Source organism: Camelina sativa, chromosome 12, assembly GCF_000633955.1.
Source record: "Camelina sativa cultivar DH55 chromosome 12, Cs, whole genome shotgun sequence".
NCBI lineage: Eukaryota > Viridiplantae > Streptophyta > Magnoliopsida > Brassicales > Brassicaceae > Camelina > Camelina sativa.
In genome coordinates, this window is record NC_025696.1 from 8,081,703 (window position 1) to 8,108,869 (window position 27,167).

Below are 27,167 nucleotides of genomic sequence, written 5' to 3' on the forward strand. Positions count from 1 at the left end.
AGAGAGAGAGAGAGAGAGAGAGAGAGAGAGAGAGAGAGAGAGAGAGAGAGAAAACGAATCAGGGGAAGTAGTAGTAGTAGTACTAGTACTCAGGAATAAAAAGAAGGAAACCAAAACGATCTGAATCGTCGTCTTCCACTTGTGAGTGTGTGTCCTTTAAAAGCAAAAAAGGAAACTTTACCTCTCGCGTCTCTCTCTCTCTCTTTTGACCCTCTCACATTCGTTGAATCCACTCTTCTTTTTTTTTTGCCCTAGATCTTAACGAAGAGGATCAAATTCGACTCTTTTGAGATCTGGGTTCGTATAAAGATTCTGTCTTTCTGCATTATACCGTTTCGATTCAGCTCGAGGTAACTGTATTTTGACTCTTTTCAACTGATGTTGCTCGCTACAGTGTCACCAGGTTATTTTATTTTTTTTGGTTTACTAAGAAGTTGAATCTGGGATTTGTAGCTTGTGATTTTAGTTTGGTCGGAGAAACACTCACTTAGACTTAGACTTTAGACTTGTTTTTGTCTAAAGAGAGTTTAAGAGGAATGTCCTGCAATTCCTGAAACATGGGAACAACGTGCATTTTGCTTATTGCTTCTGTCTGAAGGAGTTTTTTTTTCTTCAGATTAGTTTGAAACTTTACTTAATCTCTCCGTGTTTCTCGGAGATACTAATCTCTAAGTGTCTTTGTTCTTCATAAGACCAATAAAAACTCAAATCTTTTTAATTTTTTTTCATTCAGGCAATGCCAATCTAAGAGAAGTATATGCAGAGGTGAAAGAAAGATTCTACCTTTGTATGCCTATTAGTTAGAAAGGAGAAGGGAGGTGTTAAGATTTGTAGTTTCAAATGGGTGAGACGCAGAAGATGTTGCAGGGGCCACCACGTCACCACCACCACCACACATCTCTGAAGAAGCCCTTATGGGTCGTTTTGACAGTTTCAGTGACCAGCATGCTTCTGATCTGTTCTCACATGTTTCCAAAGCAGGGCTCCTCGTGTCACGGTCTCTATAGCACTAGAGGCTGCGAGGATGCTCTCTCCGCTTGGCTACCTGTTCATGTCAGGAAATTCACTGATGAGGAGATTGCAGCTCGAGTAGTGGTCAGAGACATACTTAGAACGCCTCCCTTCATAACCGAAAACTCCAAAATCGCTTTCTTGTTCTTGACTCCTGGTACTTTACCATTTGAGAAGCTCTGGGATGAATTTTTCAAGGTACAACAAAACCAAACACCTTGATGCAATGTCCAAAATGTTAAGCTACATTTCATTGGTTTGTTGATAGTGTTTTTGGTGTTGTGAAGGGTCATGAAGGCAAGTTCTCAATTTACATCCACCCTTCAAAGGAACGACCACTTCACATCAGCCGTCACTTTTCTGATCGGGAGATCCATAGTGATGAGGTCACTTGGGGAAGGATTTCTATGGTTGATGCCGAGAAGCGGTTACTGGTTAGCGCTCTTGAAGATCCTGACAACCAACACTTTGTTCTTCTTTCAGAGAGGTAGTGATTTCAATGTAGCCTAATTTGTCCTAATTAAGGTTTTTTGTGTACTAACTGAATCACATCAAAATTTTTCTCTGTACAGTTGTATACCGTTGCATACTTTTGACTACACTTATAGATATTTGCTGTACTCCAACGTTAGCTTCATTGAGAGGTACATTACTCTCTTAAAACAGAACAAAAATTTTGATTTTTTTCATTACTATTCACTGAGACAAGGTTCATTATATCTCTGTTTCTCAAGTTTTGTGGATCCTGGTCCACATGGAACTGGTAGACATATGGAACACATGCTACCAGAAATCGCTAGGGAAGATTTTAGAAAAGGTGCTCAGGTAAAGACTTAAATCTCTAAGAGCTTAGTCTTAATAATGAGTATGCTGCTACTGCCATAAAACGAAACAAAATTGAGTTATTGTTACTTTTTGTTGTGTAATTTTTGTCTGTTTTCCTTGTTAGTGGTTCACAATGAAGCGGCAACACGCGATTATAGTGATGGCCGATGGTCTTTACTACTCCAAATTCCGCGAGTATTGTGGAGTAAGTTTGTCCTGCAGCTGAACATTTTTGGTTTCATACTGTAGCTTTTTGATATATAACTCAATTATTCATTCCTCTTTGTTTTGAGTTCTGATTCTGACATTAAGTTTCTATAAATATCAGCCTGGCATAGAGGCCGACAAGAACTGCATTGCTGATGAACATTACTTGCCAACATTCTTCAATGTGAGGCTATTTCTTCTTCACACTCTATCGTTTGCAATCTTTTAAGCCTTCTTGAAGCTGAAACATGTTTATTTGCTGGCTCTTCTTTCAGATGATTGATCCCATGGGGATCTCAAACTGGTCAGTGACGTATGTTGATTGGTCTGAACGAAGGTGGCATCCAAAGACATATGGAGCAAACGAGATTTCATTAGATTTCATGAAAAATGTCACGGTATGTTTCATAATACAGATTCTTGAGAATTGTGAGAGTCAGCATGTTATTATACTTTTCTCTTTTCTCTCTTGTGCAGTCCGAGGACATGAGTGTACACGTCACCAGCGTGGGCGAGGTATGCAATTGTGACTCTCCCTCATAGCCTCTATTCTTCTTTTCTCTCTCTCTCTAATACTTTTACTTGTGCTTTTAAAGCATGGAGATGAGCTGCATTGGCCTTGTACATGGAATGGGATCACACGGCCATGTTATCTGTTTGCAAGGAAGTTCCATCCCGATACTCTTGACACATTGGTCAACCTCTTCCCAAACTACACAAGCACAGCTGTCTGAAAGAGGATTCTTGAACCAAACACACACAATTCTTGGACCTAATTATGTTCCAGATATGTCTCAGAGGTTAATCTTTAAGATACTGTAAATTTTCTGAAGAAACTGAAACTATTCTTGGTATTTGATGTTTCTTGATGAAACTGAAAGTCCGTTATATGCAATTAGAGCAGAAATTTTTGGTTATAAGAGTTGTTCCATTTTGCGATTTCCCCGCTAGTTCTTACAGATTGGTTTATGTTACATGGAATTGTAATAACTTTAGTTATCATCAACACAAACTTTTGAATTCTTGAATTCTTGTGCCTTAGTGATGACGAGTGGAGCCCGGGGAACCGTGGGCTGTAGTGGTGAGCAATACCAGTCTTTACCCTTTTTGACCACTGAGAAGTGTTTAGGAACCCAGGACTCACTAGAAGCCTCTCTCTGTTTCAGAGACTCTCTCTGCTTCTCCTCCACAGCTCTCTTAGCTTCTCTTGCGCTTTCCCATTCTTTCTTCAGTATTCCTTCACTAACTTCACTCCATATTATCGCAGACTCGCTCTCCATTACCTCCTTGAGATTCTTGACTATTGGAGGTTTGAGTCCTGTGATATTCTCCTCAGCATTGTATATAACTTCGAGCTTACCAGTCTTCAGATTTTTTGCCATTACTGTTCTGTAACATTATGGTATATGTTAATGACATCACAGCTTATGATATTCTTGAGAGCTGTATTGAACTTATGATTCATTATTTTACCTGTCCCAATGGCCAAAGATGTCGTAGAGCTGATCACGAGAGGAAGATTGAAAGATCTTTCCTTTGATTGATCTATTGTTGTTGCCTCTGAACCTTTCGATGAAGGAATCGGAAATCAAATGTAACTCAGCTTCGAGATCAGTCTCCGGACACTTTATCTTAACTTTTCCGGCCCAATGAGCTCCCGGCGCCGGTAAGAATCTCATAACTAGTCTCGGCTGGTCCATATGATAAGTCTCTTTGCGATTCAGAAGCTTCATAACCCTTTTACCTTTGACCTCAACATCCACGTAAGTGCCTTATGAACCATTGAATGAGTTACATGCAGCAGAAGTTAGACTTTGGAACTAATACGAGATGGTATGGTTTTAGGGTAAACTAGACGCATGTTCAAAGTAGTTGTGTTCGTTCTTGGACGGATTATTCAAAACCTGACTTGGTTTTGAGATAATTGTGGATGTAGCGGAAACAATATGACTGCTACAAATTAAAGATAAACATACCACGAAATTTAGGAGTGAAATATTGACACCATGTCACGTCAATCTTTTCCTTCTCGTGAGTCGCATGAAGTGCGGACACCGGTGGATGATGCACTACCTGAAAAAATAGGGATTTATAACATGAAGCAGTTTTTCTCTGAAGTTTGATAATTTTTAGAATGGAAAATCTCATAAATAAACCAAATCATTTAAAATATTTCACTCATTTTGGACTTCCTCGTATTTTAGACCATCAATAATGCAAATTGTAATGAAATGATAATTATACTTGTTCGGTCAAGACGTTGATGTGACCGTTGGAGACATGGTGAGTCTCGCCGAGAACAGGGTTGTACGGAGACATGCCAACAACCACCGGACGGAGTGTGGAGATGTTCCATGTCACCACCGATTTGAACCGTTCAATGGGAAGATCGCGACGGCTGCATTCCCCAAGCAGATCCTTACCGCGGAAGCTGTAGACCATCTCGCCGTAACTTTGGAGTTGTGATCTTGGTAAGTTCAGCTGAGGTGGCAGCTTTACGTTCAAAAATAGTAGTTAAATAAGGAAAACACTAAAATACTTTAGTATCATATTATCCTATAAAACCTTCTTTTCTTTCCTCTTCACTATAAAAGTGTCAATGTTTGTTTTCAAAAAAGATATATGCAAATGAACGTTCTGTTATGTAGCCATAAGTTTACATCAACAAGGATCATAAGGAGTTACACCTGAAAATTGGTGAGATCAGACCCTGGGCGTACGGTCTTAATGAGGCTGAGGATCTTGCGGATGACATTCGAAGCTGTGTGCTCAGAATATTTCTCATCTTCCAGGGAAAAAGGTTTGACCAGCACAAGGTGTCTTCTCATATTCTCTTCTTCTGCCTATACACACAGCCAAATACATTAGATTTGTAAATTTAGTCTCACTTCTTTACCAAAAAAGTAGATGTCTCACTAATTACCATTTGAGGAGTTGTTGAAGAAACGATATATATATTTTGAGATGATATTATTTCTGTAATTGAAAGAAAGGAGCCAAGGAGTTATATTTATAAAAAGACTGAAAATCTCAAGTTTTTTTTTTTGAAAAACCAGAGTTAAACACTCTGTATCACAGTACTTAAGTGATATTACTATCAATCTTTTTACTCCATTTATATAGAATAGTGGAACTAAACATAAATAGGGGGTATCAAAATGTAGAGTTGGGTTAGCATTAACTATGGATTCGGAGGGGGGTTAGTCGTTAGATCCATGTTTTCGTCATTAAGGCTGGCTTAATTCTATTATAAAAGGTTGCCCTAATGCTTAACTATGAATAAATTATTATGGCTATGAACATTGATTTGGAACAGATATTATAGCTTGACTGAATACACCTCGTAAGAATTTATACATGGTCACCATTCACCAAATCAATTAATTATTAGGAAAGCATATATTTTTTTTTTTGAATGAATGCTAAATTATACTTCAAACCAAAAAAAAAACCCTTTGTACAAAGTATTGCATCCGTGTTTCAGAAGAAAATAAAAAATTTAAGAAAACGAAAGTAGCTTAAGGTCTGGAAAGTGTAATTGAATCTTCATTTTTTAGAATTAGATGGATATGACATATTATGTTTGTAGAGGAAAAAACTATATATTTTCTGTTATGAGGGATGTGAAAAATCCCCTATATTATTTGACAAGTCTCTCAAAAACCTGACGTACCACTCATATATGATATATTCAACCTAGTAAGTAATGAAGTGACAAAAACACCATTCACATTTATGATTATTAACGGACATGTCATTATCGGCTTAATTATATGTTAACTTTTAACTAGATAATATAACTTAAGAAGCTATTATCAACATAGAATGTTGGAATCTTGAAACTGATTTATGATTTCTCCCCTTCTGCCTCTGTGATGACGAGTGGAGCCCGAGGAACCGTGGACTGTAGCGGTGAGAGGTCCCAGTCTTTACCGTCTTTGACCACTGAGAAGTGTTTAGGAACCCATAACTCACCTGAAGCCTCTCTGTTTTTCAGAGACTCTCTCTGCTTCGCCTCCACAAGGCACTTAGCTTCCCTTGCTCTTTCCCAATCTTTCTTCAGTATTCCTTCACTTACTTCACTCCATATAATCGCTGACTCGCTCTCCATTACCTCTTTAAGATTCTTGACTATTGGAGGTTTGAGTCCTGTGATATTCTCCTCGGCATTGTATATAACCTCGACCTCACCAGTCTTTACATTTTTAGCCATTACTGCTCTGAAACATTAATAGGATGTTAATGGCATCATTCACACAGCTTATGGCAACAAAGTTTGTGAATTATGATTCATGTTTTAACCTGTCCCAATGGCCAAAGATGTTGTAGAGCTCATTACCAGTGGAAGATTCAAAGATCTTTCCTTTAATGGATCTATTGTTGTTGCCTCTGAATCTTTCGATGAATGAATCGGACATCAAATTTATCTCAGCTTCAAGATCGGTTTCCGGACACTTTATCTTGACTTTTCCTGTCCAGTGAGCTCTTGGCGTCGGTAAGAATCTCATAATTAGTCTCGGTTGGTTCATCTCATAAGTCTCTTTGTGATTGAGAAGCTTCATTACTCTTTTACCCTTTATCTCAACATCCACGTAAGCACCTTATGAACCATATATTATTGGTACATGCAGAAATCAGATGTCGAAACCAAGACGAGATGGTCCGGTTATAGAGTAAACCGAACGCATAGTTGAAGACTTTGTTTTGAGATAATTCTGGTGGTAGCAGCAACAATTTAACTGACTGCTACATTTAAGTGAAAAAATAGACATACCACGAAATTTAGGAGTGAAATATTGACACCATATCACGTCGATCTTTTCCTTCTCGTGAGTCGCATGAAGTGCGGACACCGGAGGATGGTGCACTACCTGAAAAATTAACGTTTGGTGCACCATGTTGGACTTTTTTCAAAAGTTTGGTACATTTATATTTTTTGGGCAAACAAAAGTTTGGTATTTGAAAAAAACAGAAATCTCCCATTAAAAATCAGACTGTATAAGATATTTTTTAATAATTTTTTGGTTTCTTGAAAAAATCAGCAACATATCAATTTAACCGTTGGGACCATACATACAGAAACTAAATTTGGTTTTTTCTCAATTGTAGTGTGAACATAACAATAAATATGAACATATATAAAATATATTAAAAAAGAATTCAATTAAACCAGTAACAAAAAATTAATTAGTGTGAGAAACCAATGAAAAAACAAGTGTGAGAAGAGAGTTTTTTTTTAAGTCTATGGAAAACGTTTTCCTCGTACTCTCTTTCTTTTTCTATCTTTTTCTTGATTTGAATGATGAGAGTTCCGGTGGGAGACTACCGATGTAATAGCTCAACAAAACTAGAAACATTTTAAACGCTGCTTACTGAAGCAAAACAAAACTTTAAAGGGCGTTATTGAACATTTATGTTAAGGATTTTAAAAGCTTAACATCCAAAACGCTTGCAATTTTTTCCTATGATTAGTAGAGTTAATGACGTGCTTAATCATAACTATATCTGCAAAATAGGCCAAAATGAAAACACACACAAAATAACAAGTATGAAGATTAAAATCAGTTAAATGATTTGTTCGTCCACTTTAAAAAAAAACCGCAAAAAAAAAAAAAAATATATATATATCATATGAAAATATCTATGTCATTATCTAGTGAACTTTATTTTATGTCTTCGTTTGAAATTGTAATAAATACGATTATATTAATATTATTATATCCAGAAACAGATGAAAATATATACTTGTTCGACGATGACGTTAATGTGACCGTTGGAGACGTGGTGAGTCTCGCCGAGAACGGGATTGTAAGGAGACATGCCAAAAACCAGCGGACGGAGTGTGGAGATGTTCCATGTCACCACCGATTTGAGCCGTTCGATGGGAAGATCACGACGACTGCATTCCCCAAGCAGATCCTTCCTGCATAAGTAGACCATCTCGCCGTAACATTGGAGGTTTGATCTTGGTAGGTTCAGCTGAGGTGGCAGCTTTACGTTCAAAGAAAATAACTTGATTATGCGACATGTTCAACTGTACTTAGAGAGAGTTACATGTTGTAAATGTAAGGGAAATCCCCACCCGAAAACAAGGGTTGCACATGGTATAATTAATATAGCTACTATAACTAACTACTTTTTTTTCCTTTTCGGTGTAGGACCTTTTTCTTCTATGTACACAGTTAACTGTTAATACCTCTCTTGGATCTCGGAAAACAAAAAAAAAATCACTGGGTGTATCATGTATGTATTAATGTATATAAAAGGAAAAAGGTTTTCTTCGATTTATTTAAGATCTAGAGAAGAAAATAATTGGAGAGTTCATTTTCATGCATGCATCGTGTATACCTTACCGCTGTATGGCCCCGGCTCTAGAGATAGGCATCGTCAAAAAATGAAAGGAAAATAAAAAAAATTCAATTTCAATTTTTTCTTTTTAAATCCAGTTTTTAGAAACTTTTTTTTGTTTCATAAAAAGGCTTAAATGTTTTTGTCGAGGGTTTTCCCATGTATTTAAATGATGCATTGCTAAGTACTAATTAGTATTTATTAAAAACAAACAAGAGCCAAATATTTCTAGCTAGTATTAACAAAAAAAATATCAATACTATATAATATATGTGTATTAGTGTATATATATCGGCTATAATGAATTAAAAACTATGTAACATAAGTAAAGTTATATATTAAGTGTTAGAATTGTTACTTATAAGCTATATAAGTACTAGCTAGTAAGTTTGTTTTTTACTATATGGATCGTAGTTTTATATTTCATGCAAACAAATTATTGATCATTTCTATTCTTAAGAACATTATAAGAATACTTATTATCAATTTATCATTTCCTATTTTCTAAGGCAAACTTCATATTTTTAATTTTTCACGAAAAAGTTACCAATGTTTTTAGGAAAACCATATACGCAATACGCCAATAGCCGTTCTATAGCATAACAAGTCATCAACAAGGATGTTTAAGATATTACACCTGGAAATTGGTGAGATCGGATCCTGGGCGCACGTTCTTAAAGAGGCTGAGGATCTTGCGGATTACATTCGAAGCTGTGTGCTCAGAATCTTTCTCATCCTCTAGGGAAAAAGTTTTGGCCAGCACAGGGTGCCTTCTCCTTTCTTCTTCTTCTTCTGCCTTTACACAACAAAAATGATTGAATCGGTAAGTCAAAACTAAACACCTAATTAATTGTTGAAAACTGGATGCAAACCTACGTCAAGAGAAACGAACCCTTCTTTGAAACACTTCGTAAGAATTAAATGGCTTGATTAGACATGATTAGATGGAAATAAATCAACAAAAGACAATACTTATTAAAATATGCTACGTTCCATTAATTCAGGGTTTTGAGTTATAAAATGTAAGACAAATCTTAATTAGTTTGTACTACTATCTCGAACAGATAGAATTATCAAAAAGAAAAAAAAAATTAAGATTACAAGTACAAACTATTTATGTCCCACTTACTATTTGAGAAGTTTTTTTTTCAACTAAAACCATTTGAGAAGTTGTTGAAAGTTACTAAAAGTTGTTAAACGTTTTTTTTGAGATTACAAGTGTGTAATAGAGAATAACCCCCGCTTACCATTTGTGAACTTCTTGAGGAGAAACGCTATTGCTGTAAGAAAGAACCAGTGAGTTTTCGAAGTAAGAAACGAATCTGAAGAACTCACAAAATAAAGAGTTGATAACTAAAAGTAACTCTCAATCTTTTGACTCCATTTATATAGATACTATGTAGATAGATACTTGATAGAGAGATGATAAATAAAGAAACGAGTTCGGTGAGCATTAACTATTCTTTCGGAGGAAGCGTTGGTCGTTAGGTCCATGTTTAGTCATTTAATATCTCATCGTTCGCTTCGATCGTGGCCGATTTGTGTTGTACTTAGGTAGGGGGAATGGTCCTAGATTTTTTCTTTTTTTTTTTCTTTTTTTTTTTCCGATAAATTCCAAGATTTTTGTTTTGTCGGCTTAGTTCACTTGGAGTTTAGTCGGTTTTGTTAGCATTCGGTTTTGTCATGTCTTATATTTTAGGGAATTTAAATATGTGTTTATAGAATAAAACAACCAATATTTTTTTTTTTCGTAAAACAACAAATAGTTATGGACTATGGTTAGTTAGAGATGAATGTAGTGGATAAGTAAGAGCATCCACAGCTGTAGGAGTTTTTATGAAGGGTTCTTTAATTTTATTATTTCATCAAATTTTAAATAATAAGTATAGAAGAACCAATAAAATTAATATATGTGATATACAACGGTTTTAGGGATTCTCAAATGAGAGACAGTTCTCCATCTTTTTTTTTCGTGTGTTTTTTTTTTTAACGAGAACTCTTGTGAGAACCTTACACAAAAAGTTCTCTAAAATGTTAGTTAGATGAATGTTAGATTTGGTTAACTATTTTCCCATTTTGTAAGTAGTGTAAAATCATGTTTTTGTTCTTTTTTGCCAGGGTAATTATATCCTATGTAATGCTGTTTTTAATAAGTTTACATTTACTTTAATACTATATTTACCAGCTTAGCAAAAAAAAGAAGTGTGTTTTAACTAATTACATCCTATGTAATGATGTTTTTTTGTATATCGTAATTCAAAGTTTATGAAACAAAAAAAAAGATGTAAAAAGTAGTTTTCCATGCATGCGTTGATTTTTCTGAGTAACAAAGCAGAAGAAACATGGTTTGGAATTGGATTGCTTTCATTTCGACACGTATTGGTCCGGGTAAATGAAGACGACGTCTTCGGTTTTGGATTGGTTTTTCAACTCATCTTCGGTTGTTGTTGTTAAAGCATCTTCTAAATTATTGGCCGACAAAAAAAAAAGCATCTTCAAAATAAATATTTTATTTATCCTCATTTCAGATTTTTTATATTCACCAATCACCATCTTCGTAACGCTAGAAATAGGGACCTTCAATTTCTCTTTGTCGTGTAGACCCTTCGACCCTTGTATAACTTGACATTTCTAGTTTTTTTAACTAATACTATAAACTTGAAGTTCAAAGAAAACAGATGCACGGTATAATATTTAAACAACATTTTCACTCTTTAATTTGATAACTTCTGATTTAAACAATAATTGTTAGCGTTATAAATTACCGAGTCGTACGTATTCTCAGCTAGCTTGAGATTTTGTTCATTTGGTTTACTGATAAACGACTATCTTTTTGTCAACACGGTTTTGTTTTTTTTAACCACACGTTATTTATTTCCTGACACAAAGCAGACGCTGTTTAGATAATTAAACCTATGTTAATTGTTAAGGCCAACCATAACTCTTCAAAAAACGATTGTGAAAATTTGTTATTATTATAAATAAAAAAGAATTGGGCCTATTTATTTTCATAGAAATGATTCATAATTTGGTCATCTAGCGTCGTTTCTCAGGGTACAAACAAATCGAAGACAAAACCATTTTGTTAGTCAATCTAGAAAAATATCTTTTGCAATGAAAATGTTTCCAATTCCGCAGCTTCCGCTTCAGCTTCGCTGGAAATACAAAGTTATTTGGCTCTTCGATGGAGATGGAAGGCTTGGGGAGGCCGAGGCTGAGCATAGCCGGAGAAGGACTTAATGGAGGAATAGTTTCCTCCGACTGAGATCTAATGGGAGTCCCTGGCTGCATCTCCCACTTGAACGGAACACCTTCTGACCTCCTATCATCGTAGTATCCGACAGATAAGTTTCTCGAGAGTGCTGATCCTTCCTTGCATATATCATTCTCCATAATTAGGACTAGCGATATATATGAGAGTTATGTTGTGTTCTTGATTCGTATGTTCGGCTCTTGGCGTGGTGCTATTGTTAGGAGGAAGAGAAGAGATAGATGAAGATTGTGTGTAAAGGTTTTAGAAATTATATATGGGTCTATATATCTAGAGAAAGAGAGATATATATATTCTTGTCCGGTAGAGAAGATGGAACGTAAGGTTTTATGAATGATCAAGTTGATGTGTATATATATGAATTTCGTGAGTATGATGCAATAGCGGGGTTTTGACTTTGTATTATGGAATAGAGACTATTGCTTAATACTTCAATGACTCAATTGCTTTTGCAAGGGCAAGGTACCATATATTACCATCATGAATTAAGATTCACGTACCCAATATTATTATTTGAAAATATTACTTTAAATTGCATGTGACTAGAACTTGTACCGTAATAGTTTGTGCCTGATTTAAAACCGCATACTTTTACATGTTGTTAACAAACAAAAAACGGATTACTTCGAACCAAATATTTAATTTATGTGACTTTCACCATCAATATAGTTTTTCTTTGGGTCAATCAATTACGAATTGTTAATCTTGAAGATGGTTATAACTTCCTTTCTAATCAACCAGATTAAAGATGAGTTGGCGCCTCATATATATATATCGGAAATTGATGGTTGTACAGTTATATACTATAAACAGCAAAAATTAAGCATATAGTTTACAAAAGAACAAAATTAAAGTTTGCCAAATCTATGTAAAGCTTTGATAGGAAGCGCACGTTAGTGACTTTGATGTTGGACGGTTCATAAGAGCATGTGAATGCTTAGACCCAATCTCTACATAGAGTAAAGATTCGCCAAACTTTGCGTCCCCTTTAATTATCAGATGATCTGAACCTCAATCACTTGTACTTGAACATATTGAACATATTAATATGATAGAAAGCAATGAATAGAAAGCGATCAATATGTGAGTATGTTAGTTGCGTCAACGACGCCTGTTGCAATCATTGAAGTAACAATTTTGGTTTGGAGAGAGATATGCAATTGGGTATGACTTTAACATTCAATGTAATGTACCAATCATGTCGGTTTCTACAAAAATCGAAGCAAACACTTGCTTACGAATTTGGCTACCGACTCATATTATTATTTCAAATGACCACAATAAGAATCTGCAATTTGCAATGATCTTTCTAGTAATAGGATACAGGCTTGAATCACTAAAGAATCAAAGTCAACCAGTCAAGTATCGTTAGCTTGAGGATAACGTTTACTCTGAAAAGCTTTGTAGTTTAGTTGTGTGAATCCTGGAAAGAAGGTAAGCCCCATTCCTCTGGTTTGAAATCTAGCAGAGAAGCCAGAACTTGATCCGCTACACCGCAGTAGGACTTATCTAATCTTGGATCCGGTACCATTATCACATTCCTACACACACACACACACACCATTCAGATACAATGGTTTTAGCTAGGCCTTTTAGGGCTCAAACTGAACCGCTAAAATTACTTATCAGCTGAGAGAACTTGGAAACTGTTAAAAGAAAGCCACTTACATTCCAGCGTTTTTAGCTGCCTGGACTCCAGAAGGTGCATCTTCAAACACCAGAACCTTCCGTGGATCTACAGGACCGTCCTATGAATTCCGCAAAGAAGAGAGTAACATTAACATGCAAAATAATTTTTAAAGAACGATACACATGCTACTATGATACTATGGTAGTTATATATGTATAGTTTTATTAATCATATGTGTTACCTCAAATCTCCTGGATGCAGCAAGAAAGCCATCTGGCGCAGGCTTCCCTTCCTTCACCTCTGGGTCATCTCCCCGCACTACGTGATGCATCAACGAGAAAAGCTCACGGTGTCTTTGTGTTTTGAGATCAAAATGTCGTGTGTGTGTTCTGCATAAAAAAAAAGAAGCAAAATCAGATCAGACATGCCAAGAAAATAACTATAAATCCATAAAAAGAAACTGAAGAAAGCCATTTGCATTCTTAGTTATCTATTACAAGAAGTGAATGTGCTAATAGAGAAAGAGATAGAGATACCCCGTGGCTATACAAATTGGAATTCCTTTCCCATGGAGATGTCTAAGTAGCCGGCTAGCTCCTGCAATAAAGGATGAATATTGGATAATGACAGCAAAAACAGTATAAACAACACATTGGCTACTAGTCACCAGTTAGTGACTCAAAAAGAGTAGTATAAAACAGAGGCATTAAACGAAAGAATTGGCTAATCAATCATCAACAAGTACCAATCAATTTCTCAATGTGTTTTATTTTATCTACTACATAAGTACCTGGCATAAGGTCACTTGTAAGGAAGAGATCTTGCAACATTGACTCTCTCTCAACAATGAAATCTTCAGCTGAAAGAGAGTCACTGATTCCATTTTCGTCAACGAAAAGCCTAGCAGCTTCAATGGCTTTTCTCCCCATCATCTTTGCTTTCAAAGACCAATCAAATGTTTTATTGTATCTAGCAAGTATCTTTTCCTGGACCTCCGTGTAAAACTTCTCCGTATCTGCAAATAACCCGTATACAAATTTAGGTACTCACCGGAATAACTAAAGACCAGCAAAGACAGTTTCTTTTCGTTTTGTTTTGTCAAGACAGCACAATTTTTTCGATTAAGAACCAATTAAAACTTGATTGATCAATGAAGAAACTAGAGAAAACAGATTCTTATAAAAGCCTAAAGTTTCCAAATTTCAGACCAGAACTCACACAGTGATAAAAAAAAAACACTAACTACATTATAGAAACACGTAAAAATCACTCCTAGTAATAACAAGAGCCTCAGTAACTCAGTTACAAAAAAAAAAGTCATACAAAGGAAAAGATCAAAGAAGAAGATGAAGTTACCGAGAAGGAGACCATCCATGTCGAATATGACGTGAGTGATGGTTCCTCTGCTGGCGTCGGTGACAGTTGCGTTGACGGGAGCGGCAGGGGTCGACGACATCGTTGCTACGAATCGAAGATTTGCTGAGGAAGCTCTGATCAGTGGTTTCTGAGGAAAACCTTTGGGAAAGTGAGAGACGGCGATCGGAATCTTATAGCTATAGGAGGAAGATCGGAATGGGTTTGCTAAAGCAACGAATCTAGTAGTCGTCGGAGTTGCTAACATAGTTCTGTTCACGACGCTATTAACATGTTTGACCTCTGACGTCTACTGTATATAAACGTCCCTCTTAATTGGGCTTTAATTTGGGCTTCATGGGCCTGTAACTCGATATTTTATTCAAACAGATAATTCGGCTATTCTTGTTCGTTGTTGTTACCAATCTGTAATTTTCTTATGATTTTATCCGTTAAATTAAATAAATCGTAATGCCCATAAAAAAATTGGATACTCAAATTCGAGATCTAAAATGCATGCACATGTCTAAATGAAAAATTTGAGACGCAAAGAAACGTAAAAGTGTGAATCCACGTCAGATATTAAGAAGTCTTTGTATTTTCTCTACTTTTCCGACAAAAGCCTAATGTACATGCATCATCTCCAACTCACTTCTAAAATCAAATCTGCCTTTTGTTTCTCACCAAATCCCAAAAAAAAAACACAGAAAGGCATGAAAAGTATTAACAAAAATCTTCCCTTTTTGATTCATCTTTTTGGATATTTTCTTGTACACAATTATTATTTCAGGACGTTATAAATTTTGTTTATTTTATCTCTTTTGGAAACTCCAACTCTTTTAGAAAGACATCCAAATATTACCGAATAACATACACACTCACTATACTATTTTATTATCTATTTATCTATGCACAATACACTCATATTTCAATTAATAGAGTCCATGGACAGATCCACTTTAATTGATCCAACTGACAGAAAGCATAAACTATTTTTGCTTATAAAATTGTAGATGTTCAGAAAAAAGTAAGTAAGAAATATGTTATATCGACACATGCCATTTTTTATATAGTGATCAGGTCCGGTTAGTCCAAGAATGCTAAAAGAAATTTAAAAGAAAAAACAAATGTCGACCACCAATGTTTTGTCTTAAGGCTTGTCCTGTGTTTTGTACTTTGACATTGACAAGGCATTGATCTTATCCAATGGACATTCACTTTTTAGTTTTTTACGACAAACTAGTTCCATTTTACTCTTAATCAGGAAATTTTTGTCTTTTGGTAAACTGTCCACGTTATATCATTCCGTGATAACATCATAACACAACCCAATATTTGTCCACAAGTAAGTGTGATTGATTATATAAATAAATTCCCGGTAATATATTTGGTAACCATTGAGATTCCTTGCATTGTATGATCCGATCCCCACAACCAAAAATCTTAACCTCCGCCACTTGCATATGTTATTGTTAGCTTACTTCAAAAAGTTCACTACCCAAAAAAAGAGAAAAATAACGAAGATCACACAACTTTTCACATTGCGTAAACATGGAACGTTACAAACCTAATTAAGAACAACGAAACCAAAAACAAAACAAAAAAACACTTAATAATCATCACTACTTTTGCAAATGTTATCCTCAATCTCTTCCTCTTCTCCTCCTCCTCCATTCTCTTCTGCATAAGGACTATCCAAAGCCATCTTCTCCTGCTCTTCCAAACTCCCATTCTTCGCATTTCTCTTCGCTCTACTTCTCAAATCCTCCAACAGTTCCCTCACAGCTCTCTCTTTATCCCTCCTGTTCTTAATCAGAGCCTCGCTTACATCAGCCGGAGTAATCTCAGCCTTATCAACCACTTCCTCCATCTCCTTCAAAACGTCATCGTTGAGATCACCTTCCTCGTATCCCAAGTAATTCCTCAGCAAGATCTTGATCGATGGAAACGTACAGTAACTCATGTGTACATGCATATCCATTCTTCCACTTCTTAGCAATGCAGGATCAAGCTTATCAATATGATTCGTAGTGAACACAAAGATCCTCTCGCTGCCACAACAAGACCAAAGCCCATCAGTAAAGTTCAGCAAACCTGAAAGCGTTATCGTGTTCCCATCACCGGAGTCCTCGACAAAACCGGTCTCTGTTTCATTGCTCTGTTTCTTGTTCCGGTTAGTTAAATTGATCGAACAATCAATGTCCTCGATCACAATTATAGACTTGGAGCTAGTCTTCATCAGGAGCTTCCTCAGTTCTGAATTGCTCTTGACCTCCGTGAGCTCGAGATCGTAAATATCGTACCGGAGATGGTTAGCCATAGCAGCGATCATACTCGACTTCCCTGTTCCGGGTGGTCCGTAAAGCAAGTATCCTCTTTTCCAAGCCCGACCTGTCTTCTGGTAAAAAGATTGACACTGAGCGAAATCTGTGAGATCGTCCATGATCTGTTGCTTCTTAACCGGATCCATAGCGAGTGTATCGAAGGTACTCGGGTGCTTAAAGGGAACAGATTCCCAAGGAAGACCTCTCGAGTCAAGTGACCCACCTCGTGAATTCGTGTAAAGAAGCCGATCTTGATTCGTCCGGCGAATCTCGTTCGCTCTCTCCATGATGTATCCCAAGTAAGAGTCAAGGATCAAGTTCTTGTCTCTCTTCTTGATCCGGAGCGTGAAGCCACGTTTCTCTTCCGGCATTGGTCTCCAAGCGAAGGTTTGAGTTTGTCTCTGCGTGACGATGTGTTCCCATACGACGGTGACGGAGTTGTATGTGTCGACGATGGAGTCGTTGTTGGAGAGGCCGAATGTGATGGAGGAGGAGTTGACGGCGCGTGTGAGGCTGAGACGGTTTCCGGCGATGGAGACGGAGGAGCTGAGGTAGAGCTGGACGGCATTGTAAAGCTCGTTGGTGTTGACGCCGTCGATCTCTGTTATGTCGAAGTAACAGAAGGTGGAGAAGAGTTTGAATACTCTGTTGGATAGTTTCAAGAAAGCGAAATGAAGCTCCGGTGGGAATATTGAATTCATTAGGCTTTTACAAAAGGCTAAAACGCCGAGTAATGAAGCCAAAGATGTCCAATACTCTTTCATCGTGTGAAAGAGAGAGAGATGAGAAACAGAGAGCTTTTGAGGAGTTTGAAAAGGTGAATACTTTACGGCTAAAATACAAAGGTGAGAGAAGAAGAAGAAAAGAGAAGATGGGTTTTGAGAAACGAATTTGATTGGTTCAATCTATTGATTTTTTTGGCAGAGAGAGTTTTCTTGAACGACGAGTCTCTCGTGTTCTCGGATAAAGAAAAAGAAAGGAGGAAGCTTTTTAGTAATCAAAGGTTTGTGATGGTGCGGGTTGATGTGTTTTTAGAGAAATCGAGAAGAAAGGGGTTTGTCAATTTATACAATTTGATACTTCTAGCTTTTTTAATATCTTAACATGATTATGTGTATACATTTTTTTTTCTTTTTGTGTTTGACCAAAACATAAGGAAAGAACCTAAATACATAAATGTATATTGGGATATTCCTTATATAATTTGAGCCATAAAGAGGAAACAAATGCTTGACCAAAACGATGGAAATAAATTAAAAACTTGGCCGTTACTAAAATTTAGGACGTTTTCATTCATTTGACTACAAAAACTCACTATTAAATACCGAAACCAAAATACGTATACTCAAGTAGTCAAACTCATAGTAAATGTTTATGAACTAACATAACATTTGGTGGATTTTGGAACATAGAAAATTGAAGAAAAATAATTTAATACTCCTTCCATTCTAATTTAACTGTTGTTTAAGGTTTTTGCACACAAATTAAGGAAATTATTAAATTTTATGTTTTGCCCTTCATTAATATATTTTCTAATTTTTCATTGGTTGAAACTTTAAAGCAGCAGGGATAAGATTGGAATATTCATCAAACATCTGCATTGAAAATTTAAAACGACAACTAATATGAAACAAAAATTAAATCATAGAACGTCAACTAAATTAGAACGGAGGGAGTAGATTCTTAAGAAACATACTCTTATAGTTGGAGGTTTTGAGTCTGATTAAGAACTGATTGAAGAACTATGAAATTAAGTTAGTTTGGATGGTTAAGGTAATGGCTGAGATCTACACATGTGTTGGTCAGTGTTGGTCTAAGACTTAAGTTCATGATTATGCTAGGTGTCAAAGACTGCATGTGCACATTGGCAAGTGTAATCCTTTCTTTTTTGTTTTTGAACAAACTGGCAAGTGTAATCCTAAACTAGCAAAAACCAACAAAACTAATCCCAAGTCTAAAGTACTTCATTCTCCATATTTTTATCCTTCTCTGTAAACTTTCATATATATATGAGCTCCCTTCATTTTCTCATCACCGCTCCCTTCCTTTTATCATATCATAATCTTAGTATACGACAAGGAAGTGATCGGTCTAGTATGTACCATCAAAGCATTATAAAGTACCCAAAAAAAAGTGGTGGGAAATTTATTACTTTTAGTACCCAACTGATAAAAGTAAGTTAAGACTTAAGATACGTACACCGCACAAACCTATTTTCTCAAGCAATAGACTGGTGATACTTATTGGACATGCATAATGGAAAATACAAAAATTGAGATTAAGAGTTGAATCAATAATTTAATCAGCATTTTTTCTTCACATTGATCAACATTATTCCGGATTAAGAAAATGATTAACACAGTAGTTAATTTAATTAGGAGGAGGACTTTAAGCGAAAAAAACGCTTAGGGGAATAGAGGCGGAAGAGGTTGAAGGCGGAGATGAAAGAGAGGAGGACCATAAGGCCTGCCGCGATGTAGTTTAAGATGATGGCACTTCCCACCTGAAAGCAGAACCTTGTGAACTTGTAGCACCACTTCATCCATTGAAGCTCTTTTGAACCCGTTACCACCAGCAATGAGTGTTGCGCCGCGGCAGATGTCCCGGCGAAAACCACGTAGGCCGCCGTCTATTTTAGTTACATTTTTCATCACAACATAAACGTATATAGTATCATCAACGATGATCTAAATTAAGAGAGTTATACATACCTGATCCAAGAGGTAAGAGAACCATTTGGTATTGGAAGTCTTTTGTTCAACACTGTGCCAATGGAGTCCTAACTGAGCCAAATTATACGCAGCAACCACAACATCTATGTATAATTCAGCCCTGTCATATACACACACACACTTCTAATTAATAATAATCACAAAACAAAAACACCAACATATTATAAAATGAAAACTTATTTTTTAACTTTTTTGTGGGATGATATCTAAAGAGTTTGTTAAACCGTACCCAAATATTAAAAGAGTAGCAGTCCCCACTGCTCAAAAAGTCACTTTTATGTAGATTTTAACCAAAACAGAAAATTTTCCTAAAATAATACTCCAAAAAAAATTGTGAAATTATTACCCCTTTTTCAGAGCGCATAAAAACTCAAATCTACTAGTTTTAAATACAATTGTGACTTTTCCGTGAGTTTTGAAGACATTGATGGTTTAGTTCCAAGGTATCTCATGAATCATGATATTAAGATTGTATAAAGAGAGATGAGATTATATAAGTTACACATATATAGAGATCTTATATAATTTGATTAAAAATAAAGGAAAATAATGGACTTACTCGAGAGCAACCAAATATTTGAAACTCACTTTCTTGTGGATATAAGCAATCTCTTTGGTTTGAGAATCCATACCGATCAAACAAGCAGTGAGGAGAAGAAGAAAGACGATACATACTCTCAGGATCACTTCTGTTTCTCTCAATTTCACCATCTCACCTTCCTTCTTACCAAGAATTTTTTCACACTAATGACTAATCCTATGATCCCCAACTCTGTCTCAGCTTTTCTTTTATAAGATTTCTAGATGTATCTTTATGAGAACAAAAGGAAGACTGTAACATAAATGTTGTAATTGTATAAGATTACATATATACAGAATGGTTTGGAGTTGAAAGGATTTGGCAGGTGGATATATATAAATATTTAATATATGTACGCGGCAGTTTGCAGATCACTTGTATGAGTAAGATTGAAAAAGAATACAGTTGGACTTTTCTCCATTGGCATTGAATGTTTTTGATAATTATCTAACTGTTTTCCTATGAATTTGATACGTAAGTACTTTCTAATTATAGTTGCTGTCCTTATCTCTAAAAGTGATATATAGATAGCTTTCTCATGCTTTTTCTGGATTTTATATACTAATACCGAAATTTTTGATGACTTATTATTTTATTTTAATAACATTTTTTTCGTTGTATTTATTTTCTAGGCTAGAATAGAACCCAAAATTTTCATAATTCTTACGACAGTTTCACGGTCAGACGACATCTCGGATTGATAGAGATTAGAGAAGGTAATGTGCTCATATATCGTCATGAGTGGGGTCTAAACGATATGATTTTGACTTAAACCAGATTAGTAATCAATAGGGAAAATGACAACTCGATCTATACCATCCTATTCAACAATATCAAAACCTAATTAATCTTAACTTGTGTTTGTTGTTTGGACCCATTTTCATTAAGTCATTATCTGTAAATTAAACATTGTCTCTTGATATTTGTCATGCACATTAAGTATAGAAAATTGTTGTTTGGACATGAGTTATAATTTTTTTTTTTGAATTACTAAGAGATTTCGGGCCTACCGTACATCCCCTCAAGCCAGAGACCAAAGCATTTTATAGGGACATGAGTTATAATTACTCTTACCGGTACGAGTATCGGCAAAGTGCTTAATCTCAGAGATGACCAGACTACTATTTGGTAAGAAATTATCTGCAAGCTTACCACATGCAAACTACACGAGCAAGTGTCTAGCTCATTGGTCCCAAACTCCAAACCACAGCGTCTGACTTGAGTGGTATTTTCTTGAGACTGAATTTCAAAATTAATTAGTATATTGTGGCTATTATTTTTGTTGAATTCTCCTTTGAAGACAAATTGGATGAAAAATGAAGGAAAATTTGGCATTATGGAGAGTTGGATACTTGAACAAAGTTTGTAAATTCTGGAAATGTAACTGAATTATATGAAACGAAATATATACCCTTGGATATCGAAAATAGCAATTTAGGGGGGTTATTGGTTTAGGATTTAGAAAGAATTTGAATGATTTTAAAAGTTATGTAAAATATGTTGTTATTCAATCAAGACTTTTTAAAACTCTTTAAAAATTTGGTGTTATTGGTTGTGGATTTGTAAAAAGTTATCTAAAATCTTGATAAATCTAGTGTTATTGGATTAAGAGTCTTATAAAGTCATTAAAAGTTTTATGTTATTCAATTAAAACAAAAGAATCATGGATTGTTAATGAATTCAAATTTTGTGTTATTGGTTTAGGATTTTATAACATTTCCTTCATAACAAAAGTCATGAAAACTCTTTCATCAAATAGAAAGATTTTGAAAGATTTTATGAAATATTTTACAAGATTAGGAAACACAAATCAGCAAGATTTAAAATAACTTCCTAAACAATCTCTTATAGAATCCTTCATTTTTACTTTCTAATTTTCTATGATTTAAAAAATCAGCAAGATTTTTAAAAACACAAAGTCATTAAAACTCTTTCTAAATCCTAAACCAATACCTCCCCCTTAGTTTGAGAAATCATTGTCGAAGAGAGACACGTTCTGTGCTTTAAATTGGACTGTCCAAATTCATTTCCTAAATGTGGCTCTTAATGTCTTTAATGTTAGGCCCTATTAGTTAGTTGAACCAACCATCGCATTCATTAAACTTTGAAATCGAAACATGTACTCCCTCTGTTTCATAAAGAGTGTCATTTTGACACAATACACACAGATTAAGAAAATTATATAAATTTCTATTTTACCCTTTATAAATACACTAAAACAATTTCTTTTTCTAATTAATAAGGTAAAATAGTAGGGATAAAAATGAGATTTAATATTAAAAACTGCATTGAAAATATAAAATGACACTCTTTTTGTAACAAAAAAACTGTGTCAAAATGACACACTTTATGAAACAGAGGGAGTACTTTTTACTATTTTCTGAGTTTCACAATATTAACATGTCAAGAATTTTTACATTGAGTTAGACAAAAATAAGTGTTTTGTGAAACAAAAAGAAAAAAAAGAGTCAAAGATATTGGTTTAGTACTATAGAGTTTCCAAATAAAGTATTTCATGTACAACGATTAAAAAAAAAAACCATTTAATACGTTTATGGGTTACCAGCCCCCATCACAATGTAAAAGACTCTAATCATTTACCCATTCGGCCATTCCACGTAGCAAATCTTAAACCAATGACTACCATAAGTCCATAAATTTTAGAAGAAAACATATAAGAATTTTAGTATCATGGTGGTTACTATATTTGTAAATGGATATCATTTACTTATCTCGCGGTGTTTTGAAGTACAAACAGGGGACTCTGTTGTTTTGATTGTTGTGTGTTTCTTTTCGTGTGCATTTTTTGAAGCACATCGATGTTGCTTTCATTGTACGGCAAATTAACGCTCACACCGCATCGCGATATAGAATTTATTATCGATTAACAAGTGTAACAAAACATTATTTTCTCAGGAAGATTACATATATGTATAATCGTATCTCAAGAAAACCAAAAGAAAGAACAAAGTAACATCACAAGAATGAAATAAAAACGAAGAGAAAATAAAATAAGTTATTGATAAAGTGCTTGAAAATTTTCAAAGAACGATCATTCAAGTTTATTACACTCCTTGGCTAGACCCTGGGGGAACCTCTTATAATCAGTACAATAGTTGTAGATCATGTATTCGTCTTGCACCCACTTCATCTGTCCGTACTGGTGTGGAGTCAGAGTGGTCCACATCCACGAGTTGTTGTTTGCGTCACAAGACACCCATGTTGCGTTAGATGTCCTGCTGCATGAGCTTTGGTCGTTGAAGTTCCTGTAGGAGGCCTTGAATGGTGCGTTGCTCCAGTCGATCTTCACGCGGCCGCCTTGAGTTGCCCAGTCATCGGCTTCCCAGAGGCTTGAGTATATCTTCATCGGTTGAATCTTAGGGAAAGCCACCCCATGTTTCTCGTTGTTCTTGAACACCCGAATTGGGATCCCATCCACAAGGAAGCTTCAGACACAAGAAACCCGCATTTATGTCAATAACTATATATAGAGTAATAATAGACGTTGAGAAAAAATTAAATGGGTTTTTTTTTCTACAAAAAAAGGAGCATAACCAAGGATCACATCAAAGAAGAATAATATGGTATTAGACGTGTCAAAGTTCTTAAGCTTTTCTATCAAAACCATTTGGTAATAAATGATAGGAAATGTAAATTAATATTGCTCATATAGACGATTTACTCACATGATGTTAATAGGGTTCCAGTGGACGGTGTATGTGTGGAAATCCGCGGTGGGATCGAACCAGAGATGGAACTGCATCTCGCGGTCGCCTTTACCTCCGGTGAACACATTGGTGTGGATTGTGTAAGGCTGTCCTGTGAGATTTCCCAAAAACTCAAAGTCAATCTCATCCCATGTCGCTCCTTTAGACGAAAGCTGCCACACAAAATATATATTATGTTAACGATTGGTTTTAAGATGAAGACAACTCTAATATAATATATCAGAGATTTGAAAATCAAACAATTTCACAAGGATATTCCGTACGTAGTATGCGGTAACGGTACCAGCGGAGTTTCCAGCGACAAGCTTGAGCTTCATGTCGATCTTACCGTACAAGTACTCCTTCTTGGATTGAAAACCCGAGCCGGAGGTCTTGTCAAGAGTGCAAGTGAGAAGCTGCCCATTCTCCAATATGTTGGCACGGCCATCTCCCCAAGTGATATCAAAGCTCTCGTAGAAGTTTCCGGCAGATGCAGCCACCACAAAGAAGCCGATGGCCAGGAGGAGAGACAACAACAGAGGCTCTTTGGTTGCGAAAAACGCCATTTTTCCCCGGTTCTCTGTTGTTTCTCGCCGTGAGATAAAAGTATTTGTCGATGGATTTAGATGAATCGTACACAAGAGGTTATATAAAGAGAGTTATTTCGTGGAGGCACATTATCGACGTGGTAGTCTTAAACTTTGGGTGTAAAATATTTAAATATAGAATTATTCGGCCTTACACGGTTCAGCTCAGACAGGTTCGTGGAATTTTTTTGTTGTCCCTTTTTAATATAATACTGTATATAATATATGTCATCAAAATAATTTTATTTTTGCTCAACATTAGCTTCGATCAGAATACCATTTATATCAGAAGGGTTGAAAGATTCAAGTGTTAAATAAATTAGGTTAATTATTTAATAGTCAAATAGCATGTATATACATGTATTTTATGGGCAAATGGCATATAATTTATAGTTTTATTTTTCTTGAGGAAGCAATCATAAGATTCTCAGAAAATGATGTTTAATTAATTAGAAAATTTTCGTTTTTACTTTTCATATCATAATAAAATGGAATACTACTCTAGTCTCTAACAATATATGCATGAAATTGTTGTTGATTAACAGCTAAGACCGTAAAATCAGATTATTTTGACGTAAATAAATAGGGAATCGCTTTTGATGTAGTGGTTCATATATTAAGTGAATAAAGAGAAGGTGAAAAGTTGTTGAACAAAACAAAACAAAAAAGAGAAGGTGAAAGGTTAATATCATGTAAATAAGATTATGACATTATCTTATTGTTTGGTAATGCAAACAATTAAATAAAAACCGGAATTTGTAGTCTAGTGGTTTGATATGTATTCAAACTTAGGAAAGTACGAGAGTAATTTTATAAATAACGGAAGAAAACAAACAAAACGGACAAGAAAATAACATAACCTTACCTCCTTAGAAATATACAATCATGTTGGACCAAGTACAAGATGTATCCAATAATAGGACACAACAGTTCCTAAGGATAGCATGAGAAATTCACATTGTTAAGAGCTGGACGAGACCTCATGGCCATGCGGGCGGCGGCTTTGAAAAGTTACATAGCGTTTACGTTGTTCATTTTCGAATAAAGATGAAATGTTTTCTCTTGTTTTATCTGTTCTCACATTGGTCTATGAATTTAAAAATCTTATGGTGCGTTACGTTACTACGTACGTTCAATTGGGAAGGTGATGTATCATTTAAATACACATATACTCACATAGAATGAAGAAAGATGTAACTAAACATTTGATACTTAAAAGTTTATATGATGAATGAAAGAATAGTATTTAGTTTTAAAGGCTTTGGATATGTTGCTTAAAAGCTTTACGCAGATAAGCACTCGCGTGGAAGACCTTGAGGGAACCTGTTAGCGTCCGCACAGTAATTGTAGATCATGTAGTTATTCTGCACCCCTCTCATCCGTTCTTGACCCGTCGAGTCTAGCTCCTGGGACAGCCACGAACCACTACTCCCTTGTTCTGACCCGTTAGGGCATGACGACTGGCCGTTGACCACGACGCAAGCTTCTTCGTTGAAACCGCGGTAGGAAGCGGTGAAGGGAGCTTTAGACCAGTCGGTTTTGACGAGACCGCCCCTTGTGGCCCAGTCTTCTGCATTCCATAGACTTGAGTACATTCTCATCGGCTGGTTCTTAGGAAACAGAGTTCCTTGAGATTCCATGTTCTTGAATTCTCTTATTGGCGTCCCATCGACGGAGAATCTGAATTGATAGAAAAAACAAACAAGATTATATTCAAAAGAGTTGTTCAATATTTGGTTTTAAGAAAAAGAAAAAAAAAATATAGGTTTTGGTTTATAAATAATAGTAACAAAAGTAAAACCTAATCTAGTATTAGATGGACTGTTTTGGTTTGGATTTTCTATTTAGTTTATACGATATCCTTTAACTTTATTTAACAATGTTGGGATCAAGAAAGAAGGCTTACATGATGCGTTGTGGGTTCCAGAGGATAGAGTAAGTGTGGAAATCATTAGTGGGATCGAACCAGAGCTTGAATTGTTGTTCTCTATCGCCTTTGCCTTGTGTAAAGACATTGCTATGAAGTGTGTAAGGATCGCCACTTAGATTTCCCAAGAACTCAAAATCAATCTCATCCCATGTAGATCCAGGAGATTTCAACTATAAATCCAAAAAAAAACACATTTAGCCTAAACTACTCTAAAAATATGTTTACTTTAGAAAACAACACTAAGTGCTAATTAAGGAGGGACTTACATAGTAAGCGGTGACTGTTCCAGCTGAGTTTCCGGCAACGAGCTTGATCTGCATGTCGATTTTACCAAACAAATATTCGTTCTTGGATTGGAATCCTGAACCTGAGGCTTTTTCAAGAGAGAGTGTGAGAAGATCGCCGTTGTTTGTGATCTGCCCACGTCCATCTCCCCAAGTTATCTCTACGTCTCGTTGAAAGTTGGCGGAAACAGAGCATATCATAAGAGCAGCAACCAAAAGAACCAACAGGGTGATGGAGTAATTGATCACCGCCATTGCCTAGATATTATATATTATTGTCTTTGTTTTTTTTTTTTTTTGTGTTTTGAGTTTAGATTTATTGGGTTTTTTGGTGATGTCGTATTGATGGTATTTATAGTAAGAGCAGAGGCAGTAAGA

At 35.6% G+C, this 27,167-nt stretch overlaps 9 protein-coding genes across 12 annotated transcripts in view; 1 reads left to right on the top strand and 8 right to left on the bottom strand.

Annotated features, from left to right (window-relative positions):
• The window catches only part of LOC104730828, a 4,097-nt gene extending 920 nt beyond the window's left edge, over positions 1-3,177 (top strand). For 2 of the 4 annotated variants that reach the window (XM_010450055.2, XM_010450056.2), the window contains exons 3-11: positions 734-1,209; positions 1,299-1,498; positions 1,584-1,655; positions 1,746-1,836; positions 1,961-2,041; positions 2,165-2,227; positions 2,319-2,441; positions 2,521-2,559; positions 2,640-2,982. In XM_010450055.2, coding sequence (XP_010448357.1) covers positions 841-1,209; positions 1,299-1,498; positions 1,584-1,655; positions 1,746-1,836; positions 1,961-2,041; positions 2,165-2,227; positions 2,319-2,441; positions 2,521-2,559; positions 2,640-2,777 — 1,176 coding nt within the window. In that variant the 5' untranslated portion in view covers positions 734-840 and the 3' untranslated portion in view covers positions 2,778-2,982. Of the gene's footprint in view, positions 1-15; positions 142-255; positions 351-733; positions 1,210-1,298; positions 1,499-1,583; positions 1,656-1,745; positions 1,837-1,960; positions 2,042-2,164; positions 2,228-2,318; positions 2,442-2,520; positions 2,560-2,639; positions 2,983-3,085 lie in introns of those variants that run through there. The other 2 variants (XR_002034450.1, XM_010450054.1) reach the window with 2 other exon arrangements.
• On the bottom strand, positions 3,513-5,214 carry LOC104733298 (oxysterol-binding protein-related protein 4B). Its single transcript, XM_019233375.1, has 5 exons — positions 4,967-5,214; positions 4,731-4,886; positions 4,288-4,536; positions 4,020-4,116; positions 3,513-3,814 (listed from the first exon to the last, which is right to left on the bottom strand). The coding sequence occupies exons 1-5, from the start codon at positions 4,967-4,969 to the stop codon at positions 3,513-3,515; spliced, it is 807 nt and encodes a 268-aa protein (XP_019088920.1). The 5' UTR covers positions 4,970-5,214.
• On the bottom strand, positions 5,703-9,859 carry LOC104730830 (oxysterol-binding protein-related protein 4B). The gene is made up of 6 exons (XM_010450057.2): positions 9,639-9,859; positions 9,029-9,187; positions 7,789-8,034; positions 6,818-6,914; positions 6,346-6,643; positions 5,703-6,263 (listed from the first exon to the last, which is right to left on the bottom strand). The coding sequence occupies exons 1-6, from the start codon at positions 9,639-9,641 to the stop codon at positions 5,891-5,893; spliced, it is 1,176 nt and encodes a 391-aa protein (XP_010448359.1). The 5' UTR covers positions 9,642-9,859; the 3' UTR covers positions 5,703-5,890.
• Positions 11,349-12,103, bottom strand: LOC104730831. Its single transcript, XM_010450058.2, has one exon. The coding sequence runs from the start codon at positions 11,782-11,784 to the stop codon at positions 11,428-11,430; it is 357 nt and encodes a 118-aa protein (XP_010448360.1). The 5' UTR covers positions 11,785-12,103; the 3' UTR covers positions 11,349-11,427.
• Positions 12,816-14,928, bottom strand: LOC104730832 ((DL)-glycerol-3-phosphatase 1). Its single transcript, XM_010450059.1, has 6 exons — positions 14,649-14,928; positions 14,083-14,307; positions 13,829-13,889; positions 13,534-13,681; positions 13,331-13,410; positions 12,816-13,203 (listed from the first exon to the last, which is right to left on the bottom strand). Exons 1-6 carry the CDS (start codon positions 14,911-14,913, stop codon positions 13,071-13,073), a joined length of 912 nt encoding a protein of 303 aa, XP_010448361.1. The 5' UTR covers positions 14,914-14,928; the 3' UTR covers positions 12,816-13,070.
• On the bottom strand, positions 16,150-18,062 carry LOC104730833 (AAA-ATPase At4g25835-like). The gene has a single exon (XM_010450060.2). It carries the CDS (start codon positions 17,731-17,733, stop codon positions 16,255-16,257), a length of 1,479 nt encoding a protein of 492 aa, XP_010448362.1. The 5' UTR covers positions 17,734-18,062; the 3' UTR covers positions 16,150-16,254.
• On the bottom strand, positions 19,104-20,610 carry LOC104730835 (CASP-like protein 2C1). Its single transcript, XM_010450061.2, has 3 exons — positions 20,261-20,610; positions 19,681-19,801; positions 19,104-19,598 (listed from the first exon to the last, which is right to left on the bottom strand). Exons 1-3 carry the CDS (start codon positions 20,410-20,412, stop codon positions 19,344-19,346), a joined length of 528 nt encoding a protein of 175 aa, XP_010448363.1. The 5' UTR covers positions 20,413-20,610; the 3' UTR covers positions 19,104-19,343.
• LOC104730836 (xyloglucan endotransglucosylase/hydrolase protein 14-like) lies at positions 23,148-24,642 on the bottom strand. Its single transcript, XM_010450062.2, has 3 exons — positions 24,273-24,642; positions 23,968-24,161; positions 23,148-23,727 (listed from the first exon to the last, which is right to left on the bottom strand). The coding sequence occupies exons 1-3, from the start codon at positions 24,552-24,554 to the stop codon at positions 23,334-23,336; spliced, it is 870 nt and encodes a 289-aa protein (XP_010448364.1). The 5' UTR covers positions 24,555-24,642; the 3' UTR covers positions 23,148-23,333.
• On the bottom strand, positions 25,707-27,131 carry LOC104730837 (probable xyloglucan endotransglucosylase/hydrolase protein 23). Its single transcript, XM_010450063.2, has 3 exons — positions 26,772-27,131; positions 26,482-26,675; positions 25,707-26,255 (listed from the first exon to the last, which is right to left on the bottom strand). The coding sequence occupies exons 1-3, from the start codon at positions 27,042-27,044 to the stop codon at positions 25,859-25,861; spliced, it is 864 nt and encodes a 287-aa protein (XP_010448365.1). The 5' UTR covers positions 27,045-27,131; the 3' UTR covers positions 25,707-25,858.

Bases quoted from the DNA above. Each gene is read 5' to 3' on its own strand.
- LOC104730832 (XM_010450059.1), bottom strand. From the start codon at position 14,913: ATGTTAGCAACTCCGACGACTACTAGATTCGTTGCTTTAGCAAACCCA. The intron at 13,890-14,082 runs GTACTTATGTAG...CCTTTATTGCAG, and splicing joins TACAAGTGACCTTATGCCAG to GAGCTAGCCGGCTACTTAGA. The intron at 13,411-13,533 runs GTAACACATATG...CGGAATTCATAG, and splicing joins CTGCATCCAGGAGATTTGAG to GACGGTCCTGTAGATCCACG.
- LOC104730833 (XM_010450060.2), bottom strand. From the start codon at position 17,733: ATGAAAGAGTATTGGACATCTTTGGCTTCATTACTCGGCGTTTTAGCC.
- LOC104730831 (XM_010450058.2), bottom strand. From the start codon at position 11,784: ATGGAGAATGATATATGCAAGGAAGGATCAGCACTCTCGAGAAACTTA.
- LOC104730836 (XM_010450062.2), bottom strand. From the start codon at position 24,554: ATGGCGTTTTTCGCAACCAAAGAGCCTCTGTTGTTGTCTCTCCTCCTG. The intron at 24,162-24,272 runs GTACGGAATATC...TTTGTGTGGCAG, and splicing joins GTACCGTTACCGCATACTAC to CTTTCGTCTAAAGGAGCGAC. The intron at 23,728-23,967 runs GTGAGTAAATCG...TTGTGTCTGAAG, and splicing joins TGGAACCCTATTAACATCAT to CTTCCTTGTGGATGGGATCC.
- LOC104730830 (XM_010450057.2), bottom strand. The intron at 6,915-7,788 runs GTATATATTTTC...TTAATTTTTCAG, and splicing joins TTAACGTCATCGTCGAACAA to GTAGTGCACCATCCTCCGGT. The intron at 6,264-6,345 runs GTTAAAACATGA...TTAATGTTTCAG, and splicing joins ATCTTTGGCCATTGGGACAG to AGCAGTAATGGCTAAAAATG.
- LOC104730837 (XM_010450063.2), bottom strand. From the start codon at position 27,044: ATGGCGGTGATCAATTACTCCATCACCCTGTTGGTTCTTTTGGTTGCT. The intron at 26,676-26,771 runs GTAAGTCCCTCC...TTGGATTTATAG, and splicing joins GAACAGTCACCGCTTACTAT to TTGAAATCTCCTGGATCTAC. The intron at 26,256-26,481 runs GTAAGCCTTCTT...CTATCAATTCAG, and splicing joins TGGAACCCACAACGCATCAT to ATTCTCCGTCGATGGGACGC.
- LOC104733298 (XM_019233375.1), bottom strand. The intron at 4,537-4,730 runs GTGTAACTCCTT...TTGAACGTAAAG, and splicing joins CTGATCTCACCAATTTTCAG to CTGCCACCTCAGCTGAACTT. The intron at 3,815-4,019 runs GTATGTTTATCT...ATGGTTCATAAG, and splicing joins TTTCACTCCTAAATTTCGTG to GCACTTACGTGGATGTTGAG.
- LOC104730835 (XM_010450061.2), bottom strand. From the start codon at position 20,412: ATGGTGAAATTGAGAGAAACAGAAGTGATCCTGAGAGTATGTATCGTC. The intron at 19,802-20,260 runs GTAAGTCCATTA...TGTATATGACAG, and splicing joins AAATATTTGGTTGCTCTCGA to GGCTGAATTATACATAGATG. The intron at 19,599-19,680 runs GTATGTATAACT...TAACTAAAATAG, and splicing joins TCTCTTACCTCTTGGATCAG to ACGGCGGCCTACGTGGTTTT.